This window comes from Haliotis cracherodii, unplaced genomic scaffold (genome assembly GCF_022045235.1).
Source record: "Haliotis cracherodii isolate W230 unplaced genomic scaffold, xgHalCrac1.p SCAF_1, whole genome shotgun sequence".
In the NCBI taxonomy this organism is placed as follows: Eukaryota; Metazoa; Mollusca; class Gastropoda; order Lepetellida; family Haliotidae; genus Haliotis; species Haliotis cracherodii.
This window is the reverse complement of record NW_027266264.1, coordinates 50,516,486-50,526,413: the sequence shown is the minus strand read 5'-3', so window position 1 is coordinate 50,526,413 and position 9,928 is coordinate 50,516,486. Positions and strand designations below refer to the sequence as shown.

Here is a 9,928-nt window from a genome sequence, read left to right as displayed (position 1 = left end):
ATTGAGGTGAGGGTGGCATAACGTGTGGCGTGGCATGGACGTTGGGGCACCTACTGGTGGGATGAGTGGGACGTGTGAGGGTAGTAGAGTGATTTGGGTAAGATTGGGAGATTAGTTTGTGGGAAAGTCAGACTTGAGTGGATGGATACAGTCAGCAACATGACAGCTTTATCGCGGCGGCCTGTACGTCATCGAGTCTGGACAAGGCAACCATTGGGTGATCGCATGAGCACGATACACGTAGGTCACATTAACATACAGTGAGCCAGAACATACATTGTAATCATACTAATTCAGTCGGCTCTTACCACGTGGATGGACGCTGGGCGTTATACTGCTTTGTGAATCTAGATGGTTTGAAAGGCATGACTGGTGGTTGGTGGTGATCAGAGAGGCAGTGCATGCGGTTCTGGTTGGTTTCTGGAATAGTGGCGTGTTGGTTGAGTTTGTGGCTGTAGTAGTGGTGGTGTGGGCTGTTGGGGTGGTGACAGGGTTGATGGCTGTAGTAGTGGTGGTGTGGGCTGGTGGGGTGGTGACAGGGTTGATGGCTGTAGTACTGGTGGTGTGGGCTGGTGGGGTGGTGACAGGGTTGGTGGCTGTAGTAGTGGTGGTGTGGGCTGGTGGGGTGGTGACAGGGTTGATGGCTGTAGTAGTGGTGGTGTGGGCTGGTAGGGTGGTGACAGGGTTGATGGCTGTAGTAGTGGTGGTGTGGGCTGGTGGGGTGGTGACAGGGTTGATGGCTGAAGTAGTGGTGGTGTGGGCTGGTGGGGTGGTGACAGGGTTGATGGCTGTAGTAGTGGTGGTGTGGGCTGGTGGGGTGGTGACAGGGTTGGTGGCTGTAGTAGTGGTGGTGTGGGCTGGTGGGGTGGTGACAGGGTTGATGGCTGTAGTAGTGGTGGTGTGGGCTGGTAGGGTGGTGACAGGGTTGATGGCTGTAGTAGTGGTGGTGTGGGCTGGTGGGGTGGTGACAGGGTTGATTGCTGTAGTAGTGGTGGTGTGGGCTGGTGGGGTGGTGACAGGGTTGATGGCTGTAGTAGTGGTGGTGTGGGCTGGTGGGGTGGTGACAGGGTTGATGGCTGTAGTAGTGGTGGTGTGGGCTGGTGGGGTGGTGATAGGGTTGATGGCTGTAGTAGTGGTGGTGTGGGCTGGTAACAGGGTTGATGGCTGTAGTAGTGGTGGTGTGGGCTGGTGGGGTGGTGACAGGGTTGATGGCTGTAGTAGTGGTTGTGTGGCTGGTGGGGTGGTGACAGGGTTGATGGCTGTAGTAGTGGTGGTGTGGGCTGGTGGGGTGGTGACAGGGTTGGTGGCTGTAGTAGTGGTGGTGTGGGCTGGTGGGGTGGTGACAGGGTTGATGGCTGTAGTAGTGGTTGTGTGGCTGGTGGGGTGGTGACAGGGTTGGTGGCTGTAGTAGTGGTGGTGTGGGCTGGTAGGGTGGTGACAGGGTTGATGGCTGTAGTAGTGGTGGTGTGGGCTGTTGGGGTGGTGACAGGGTTGATGGCTGTAGTAGTGGTGGTGTGGGCTGTTGGGGCGGTGACAGGGTTGATGGCTGTAGTAGTGGTGGTGTGGGCTGGTGGGGTGGTGACAGGGTTGATGGCTGTAGTAGTGGTGGTGTGGGCTGTTGGGGTGGTGACAGGGTTGATGGCTGTAGTAGTGGTGGTGTGGGCTGTTGGGGCGGTGACAGGGTTGATGTCTGTAGTAGTGGTGGTGTGGGCTGTTGGGGTGGTGACAGGGTTGATGGCTGTAGTAGTGGTGGTGTGGGCTGTTGGGGTGGTGACAGGGTTGATGGCTGTAGTAGTGGTGGTGTGGGCTGGTGGGGTGGTGACAGGGTTGATGGCTGTAGTAGTGGTGGTGTGGGCTGGTGGGGTGGTGACAGGGTTGATGGCTGTAGTAGTGGTGGTGTGGGCTGGTGGCTGTAGTATTGTTGGTGTGGGCTGGTTGGGTGGTGACAGGGTTGGTGGCTGTAGTTGAGGAAGGGTGCGTGTGGAGTGTGTGTGTGTGTGTGTGTGTGTGTGTGTGTGTGTGTGTGTGTGTGTGTGTGTGTGAGAGGGTAGGGAAGAGGTGGTTGTTAGATGTAAGAATGTGTTATAGGTTGGTACTTGTTGTAGTGTCGGTGTGGATGGGTGGTTAAAAGTACTTTTTATAATTCCTGATGACACTGACGGTCAGAAGGGTAGATTGAGTTACACTGGCAGTTCTGATTGAATTCTAAAGACAGATTTATTATTGGTGTCAAAGGAAGGGGTGTTAGTTACAACAGGTGTGTGGTGGGTCAAGCCCATTGTTGAATGAGTACGTCTATATCAACTTCGAATCTGCTACAACGTACCCGAAGATTTCATTCTGTTGTTGCGTCACATAAAAAAGAACATGGATGACCAGCAGTGGCATTAGTAGAAGGACAATAACGCATGAAATTGGACTGTTCTTTCACGTGTTCAATACTTTTTGAAATTCAGATTACATTAAATTATAATCAGTAGGGAATTGGCGTAAAGAAGAATGCTATAACAAAATTAAACGTTTTCCAAAACTGTTATTTTGATCGCAAAAGTAAAATGATTTCATGAATATTAATAATGATGACGAATAAAAAAAACTGTGAACAAACAATGCCAAACTTTTTTATCTTCCGATTGAGTACAAAGTCTCTCCAAAGTAACATAAAATTCCTGACACAAATCCGGTTGGAAAACCTGTTTCAAAGCGCCTATAAATCATCTGAAATCAGATCTGTAAATCTCTAGACAAGGATCCATGTTGTTTGAATCATTAATCAGCACCGCGTATCTCTGTCACCCAATAGCTATCACCCATCGCCGTAACTGCGAGTCTGCAATCACTTAACCAATCAAAACCTGCGAGGGGTCACAATCACTCGATCGTTACCGGTCATTATTGGGCGATGATTGGATAGTCAGCAGGCGGTCGTATGTGATCATTACGTTGACCACTGGTCATTACTAACACTCCATAATTCATCGCAAATTGACCGCCTGGACTGAATGGTCATTTTCTGGAGTTAGAATACACGCGGTTAGAATGGGCCAGTGATTAGATAATAGAACAGGGGGTCTAAAGCTGCGGTGGCCGGAGCGCTCGGACACTGGGACAGCTGGTCAGATTTGGGACAAGCTATAATCATCTTGTTATTGCAGGAGATACAATCATACTGTACCTGGCCAAGGATGGTCTGTTCAAGAAATGGGATATTTTCTGTTACGATTTTCAAGAGCCTTGAAGGGACCGGATGCTAGGTTACATCGTTTTAAGCTCTCTTGTAATTCTGAGATTTTCTGGTGATGACACGACTTGATACAGAAGCAGTGTCGGTCTCTGACCACGCCCACATCAGTTATCATTTGAACCCCTTCTTCATCAGGAACAGTTCGTTGATTATGTTTAGTTTGCAGATGTTCTTAAAGATAAAACAATGTACATTTAAGCAAATAACAGACGTTCCAAACAATTTAAAACACTCTAAAGGAATATGATAATTTGATATGCTTAATCTTTCTTAATAATAAACTATAACAAAACATTTAAATGGTAAATCAAGAAGTGTGTCAACGTTGCTTTTGAAGAATGACATCTTACGTTTCAGTACCTTTGATCCATGATAAAATGGTATCATCACTATCAAATATATCACTAAAAATCGCATGCTTCTGATATAGCTGGAAGCGTACAAAGGACATACTTCAGCAGAGATTTCTTACGATTATGGAAAGTGTTTTGCTGCTTTTATTCATAATTTTCTTCATGCTTGTTATTTGTAATGAAATACATACGAAATCTACATAGCTTCGTCAAACAGGATTTCGTACCCAGAAAGGTGTAATGTGTGCTCTACGAAACTTGTTATTGTTCCCTATGGTTTGATCTTAAATTACTTGGTGTACTGTCAAACTTTTCTTGACATAATCCTATCGCCACTGACTCCTTGTTTACGGCGTAAAACAAATTTAACAATTAAAAAGTTCAGTTTAGAGACACCGATGAGTCAAAGACTGGCCTGTTCTGGCACAGTGTCCTGACTGTGTCGACCTGGATTCTCTTCGACTTGACGGACCGGTACATCTGCATGGGATTAACAATGGACGTGCCATGTCGCACTTTCGCACATCAGTTCAATCTTGCAACCACAATCGTTATGCGACTTCTAAACAAATTATTTACAAAGGCTTGTGGTTTTATTGCCAAATAATTGCGTCTAAGTCGATACGGTTATATTAACGATGGATAGCCTGTGTAACGGTTGGGGAAGAGATCAGATAAAAGTTATTACACAATGCCGTAATCAAGGCCAATTAAGGGATTTCTCGCTGCAATAAAACGTCCTTATCTATTGGTTGTAATCAGTAATGTTATAAAGAAGTTCCGGTGTTAAAAAAACATGGATTGTTTCAAACGAGCTCCATGGGTTATAAGACCTACAATGAAAGTGATGATTACGCTGACTACGGAAGTGTTTTATTTTCAGCAGTTCCTGATTATGAAAATTGGAGCAAATATAGCTTCACTGACCGAGGGGATATCCCGTACAGTCATGTTGCGCAAGCATGTTGACATGGGGTCGTGGACATTAAAAACCCCATTGGTATTGTCAACAATGCCATTTTACGATGTTAGTTTCATTTAATAGTTAATATCCAGTTGTTATAGTTTCCTTAAGGTGCGCTTGTTGAGTTTGTTATTAAATCAAATTAACTTCGGGACTCCTATATTAAAAAACGGCCTTGTTATTATATCAGTGACTATGAGCAGGGCATTGTTTCAAATTATAATTTATATGAGGGGTGGTAGGGGATAGAGGCTGGGATGATGTAGGGTAGTACTCAGTGGGGTGGGCTTAGGGGTAAGGTTGAGGTAGAGCCTTAGTGGATGGACATCGTGTGCAGGAGGTACGATAGCAGTACGAAAGATGGTTGGGTGGGTCGAAGGGGGTAGGGAGGTGTGGGCATGGGGTATGGTAGGGAAGGTAGGTGCATAGTAGGAGGAGAGAGGGCGGGGGTGGGGGGGGGGGGGGGGGGGGGGGCAAGCGGCAGGGTAAAGAAGACAGGGGAGGTAGGTGTAGAAGAGGCAGGGCTAAGGTAGTGTTGTGTAGGGAGTACGGTAAGGTAGGTTGGGGGTAAGGTAGGGAAGGCAGGGGGTATGGTAAGGTAAGGAGGGGATAAGGTGTAATGAGGTGTAACGTCGCGTCCAAGATTATTGCTCTTATGTAGCAACGTGCATGTGTATGTGGCCGCTTGTACTATTCGGGACTGATGCCGATCTATAGTGAGTGCTAGCCCCCTGAGATACCATGCCGCAGTTTAACATGAATACCCCACTCAGACACTGTATACTGACTCCGAGCCGACCAGTCCTTGTTTTAGCCCCTTAATGCCGAGCGCCAGAGAGGGTAACAACAAGTACCATCTTTTAACTTCTTTTGGTATGACGCGGCTGGGGATCGAACCCCGTACCTCCCACTCTCCAGGCGGACGCTCTACCACTAGATCACGGAGGCTGTCCAAGGTAGATATAAAGCCAATAGGGGTAGCAGGGATAATATACAAGGATGGTTAGGAGCACATGTGAAGGGATCTGGTAGAGAGATCAGAAGGGCTACTGGTTCTATGGAAGGTGGGGTAACATGGTAAGGGGACATGGTCTGAAATATGGGTTGGGGAATCTTTTCGGAGGTAGGCATAGGAGTGGATGGGGACTCACTGGGAGAGGTAATTGTGGGGGTAATAGTGGACAGGGGTTAAAGTAGGGTATGGTAGGGGTATGGGCAGAACACCACAGCCCCGGATAATTATATAATATGTCAATTTGGATCTTCATACGAATGAGAAAAAGACGTGTACTCGAAAATGTAATGTTGGATCTGGGTGTTAAACTAATTGCATGTCGTAAATATTCCCCGGGTGACGGTGGGAATTAGACGTTTCTATTGTGTTATTCAAGATCCAACAGTACACAAGTGGTCAGTTCGGTGTTTCTGGCACTAAATGTCACACCTGCGCATTGTCTTACTTGTCGGAAACGATAACGACAATAGCGTCGCGGATACAGACCGGATTACGACCAACACTACTTGACGACATGGAAGACGTCACAGGCTATACATTGTGGAGGCAAACCACCCAGCACCTATACGTCATCCACTAACGCGACCACGGCACTTGAAAGGATGGCTTTTCAACAATCACTGTGCATGCTAAATCAAATCTTGATCGTGACCGTGGTTTATTCTTTTCAATTCCAATAGAGCCATGCTGGGGGTACGGCCAAAACGTGAATGATAACAATAGGTCGAATTGGGGATTTCGCCCTGCTAAGTTTGGAATGAGGGAATTTAGGGTTTCGCTCCTTACGGTCGAGAACACCCTATGTCGTAATGCGGTTGTCTATTGTTCGACTCCTAGCACCCCCAATAGGCAAGTTATCAACGCTATCTTCTTGAAAATTATGCTTTTAAAGAATGGAAAAGTTCCCGGCTGAGATGACAATAAATTGCGGGGCCTCCGGTAGAAGAGCTTTGAGCTTACCATTCGGTTATTGTTATATTGGCGCTTGGATCATTCAGACAAAGGGGGGAGGCACTGCAGCGGGGGGAGAACGCTAGGGTTAAATGGGATTATTTGAAGCTTGATGAAAGCAAAATTCTTTAGAAAAATGAGAATTTGGTGTCGAGAGGGTCAAAAGGTCGTTTGGGATTGTCAGTGTCGGAGGCTTAAGACGTGTAATTCACCAAAACAAACTTAAATCTTTCACTGGAAATAAACATTGCAATGGCTATCCCATTGAGGGTAGACAAGTCAGTGGTTTGATGAAGTGACCGGCATAATGAAGTTGTTTATAGCATCCGGTAAGACGTGTCTGGTCTGGGGAAAGGTCATGTATCAATCTTTCTCAAACAGAAGATAAGAGAGGAACTGATCTGGACATGATATACGAGTATATTTAGCTTGTCACATATTCAAAACGGTTATGTGTATTAATTCTTATTTCGCTTTCGTTTAGAATATCACAACGCTGTGTCAATGCATGGCAGACATGCTTATCAAATATAGTCGCCGCAAATCCGTTTCTGACATTACAATACAATTACGCATTTTATTTTTTCAAACATATTCATAATTATACACTTAGATCAAAGAGGTATTCATATAATCTCCGCAATGTTTAGAAACAGTTCATTCAAACAATGCTTTTCTGATCACAAAATGTTTCTTTTCGACATGACTATAACAGTAGCTAACTACCAAGAGACAATGTCTGAAAATCACGTGAGACATTTATTAGGCGCCAGAACATGGAATTGAGCAGACTCATCATTAGACAACATCTTTTCACTTGGACGTTTCTGAAACCCTTGCTTAATTTAACTGAAAACACAGTAGCCGCCCTAGATCGACTGTATCTTAATTACAGAAAGTTAAGTTAAGTAGGTGAGTGAGTGAGTGAATGTTGTTTTCCACCACAGCGAGTACTATTCCAGCTATGTCACTGCGAACTGTAAATAATCGGTTCTGGATCAGGCAAAGCAGTGATTGACTTGTTGGGCACTAATTCACGCCGACGGAGCACTCTTCTACCACGGATAACAATAGGAGTAGGACAGACTTGCTACTGCAGTTTGTAGAACCAATGTGAAATATGTGTACGACCCATGACCTTTAAGGCCTTGATTCATCATCATTCAAATACAAAAATCAATTGTTTATAGTGCTAAAAAGGAACATTTCATGGGCATGTAATTACCTACTAGAAGTCTGGACTATACACGCAGACCATTTGATTGCTACGAAACTTCCCGAACATAAATCACTGATCATGGGTATCAAAATTCATTATTATAATTAATCCGTTATCAAAACACTCTTCCATTGTCGTCAAGACAAATGACCATGATAGCCGCGCACAAATCAGCAAGTTATGGATCATAATTCATACATTCTACAGCTCCGTTTGTCTACGACCAGTACTAAATATCCATGTCTCAAGTACGACCCGCTTAGTGAGTCAATCATATGAACCACAGGCCCCCATAACCACGATCCTACTACTATTGTATTTTCAAGGGGTTATTTTTTCTGGTCATGAAAAGGTCAGCGGGCAGATGTCTCTATTTCTTGTTGGCTTTGATGATGACAAAAAATGCCCTGCACGGTCGGGGAATTATGAAGATGCAAGCGTGCTGGGGTCAAGTTAACCTACCCCCGCCTCTTCTTAATGACCATCGGCTAGCCGTAGGTCAAGATATGTCAGTAGGCATGTGACCAGGTCGCCACACACGTGTACATTTCGACTATGTGCTTGCTTCAGTGAGCACTGCGGGAGGCACTGATATTGTGATGTGTGTCTGTGTTAGGTTTTATGTGCCTTTGATGAGAAGATTAGGATGAACATTATATCATACTGTATTGTATTGTTATTTAAACAGGAAACTGTGGAATGTGTCATAATATTTTAAACTACAACTGATATTAAATATTCACAACATTAACCAAATAAAAATAATAACAGGTCATATCAAACACCTTATGTTGTGCAAAATGACAGGGGTCTTGGTATATGTGTCAGTATGGGTTTTAATGTGCCTTTTGATGTGAGAAGATTAGCCCGAACTGAGATTCTATATTGTATTCTGACACTAAACAAGAAAAGCCATGTTTGAAATTAAAATGATTTAAAAATAAATAACATAAAAACAGCAAGTATAATGATATAACGCGAGACTTCACGCCACCGGTTATGTAACGAGGAAGATGTTGGCAGATTCTTATAGGCTCAGGAACAGAATCGTGATTAGGTAATTACTTTCAGGGGTTCATAAAAGGTCATTGTTAGTCATTTTACTGAACACGGTAATGTTATTGTGAATTTCTCGATGACGAAATATTTAGACATTTTGGCGTCTTTAAGAAGGGTCATCTACAATGGAAAATCAGTTTGTGCTGACGAATATGCTACACAACTGTTGGTAGGGAAGTGCGAAACGTTTATGGGACACCGAGGACAACAATGTAAGGATATGTTACTTTTACTTTATTTATACTTCAAATGAAGCTGGATGTATAGTCATGAGTTATATCGTAATATGGCGAGGACTATTGCTGCTGATGCAGCTACAATTTACAACGTTTGGGGTACAATCGCGCATGTCCTTCCAAAGAAGATTTCAAAGATCGCGATTCGACTCTTGCTTAAAGGTTGTTTTATCAGGATTACAACATTCAAGGCCTTCGTTAAGCTTCATAGTAGACATGCTGAGGACATATCCAAATTTTCTTCTCTTGACTTGTACCATGAACACTTGACTTGTCTTTGCGTGTGTTGGTGACGGATGTCACCGGTTGGGTAGGAAACTCCACATTCTCGCGAACACGTGGTGTCATCACTTATTGATAGTGATACATTAACACGAGCATATGACATATTTGGAATCCTTTCTTATGATTGTAAAAATGGTTTTGTCACTTCATGACATGATCAAAATATATGTTTCGTACAATGATGACAACATCCCTAAACACATCGAAATAGTCACTCAGAACATCCCTATCAAAGTTAAGGAGGATATCTGCTTCAGAAGGCTGTTATGTTAATACACATATCATCCTTGAGATAGAAAGTAGGGACCGTCTGTTGTTATGAAAAGTTATCACATGTTAAATGAATTTTGTAAAAAATGTCAAAGATACTTTCGTTGAACTTTAAACGTACCCGCATTTTGTGTTATATTTCACCGACAACGATAAGGTAGCATACATTATTCTCCGTGTTTGAATCAATGCTTCGCACTCATCCGAAAACGTGTGAGTTGTCTTCTTGACCCATCACCCGCATTCCAAAGGCCACGAGGGTGATTAAATATGTCAAGTGTCATTTCGTTTTAATCTGGAATGCAATTCCGGTAATAATCAAGCTCTCGGGG

General features: G+C 44.1%; 1 protein-coding gene across 1 annotated transcript; it reads right to left on the bottom strand.

The window, feature by feature from the left end:
- Positions 1–288: 288 nt before the first annotated feature.
- LOC139456161 (mucin-2-like) lies at positions 289–4,548 on the bottom strand. Its single transcript, XM_071237716.1, has 3 exons — positions 4,525–4,548; positions 1,202–1,958; positions 289–1,145 (listed from the first exon to the last, which is right to left on the bottom strand). Exons 1-3 carry the CDS (start codon positions 4,546–4,548, stop codon positions 289–291), a joined length of 1,638 nt encoding a protein of 545 aa, XP_071093817.1.
- Positions 4,549–9,928: the final 5,380 nt, after the last annotated feature.

What these genes read in the sequence shown, in the direction of transcription:
- LOC139456161 (XM_071237716.1), bottom strand. Translation starts at nt 4,548, where the DNA reads ATGACTGTACGGGATATCCCCTCG. An exon ending in CTGTACGGGATATCCCCTCG is followed by an intron (nt 1,959 to 4,524) that starts GTCAGTGAAGCT and finishes CCTCAACTACAG; the next exon opens with CCACCAACCCTGTCACCACC. An exon ending in CTACTACAGCCATCAACCCT is followed by an intron (nt 1,146 to 1,201) that starts GTCACCACCCCA and finishes CCCTGTTACCAG; the next exon opens with CCCACACCACCACTACTACA.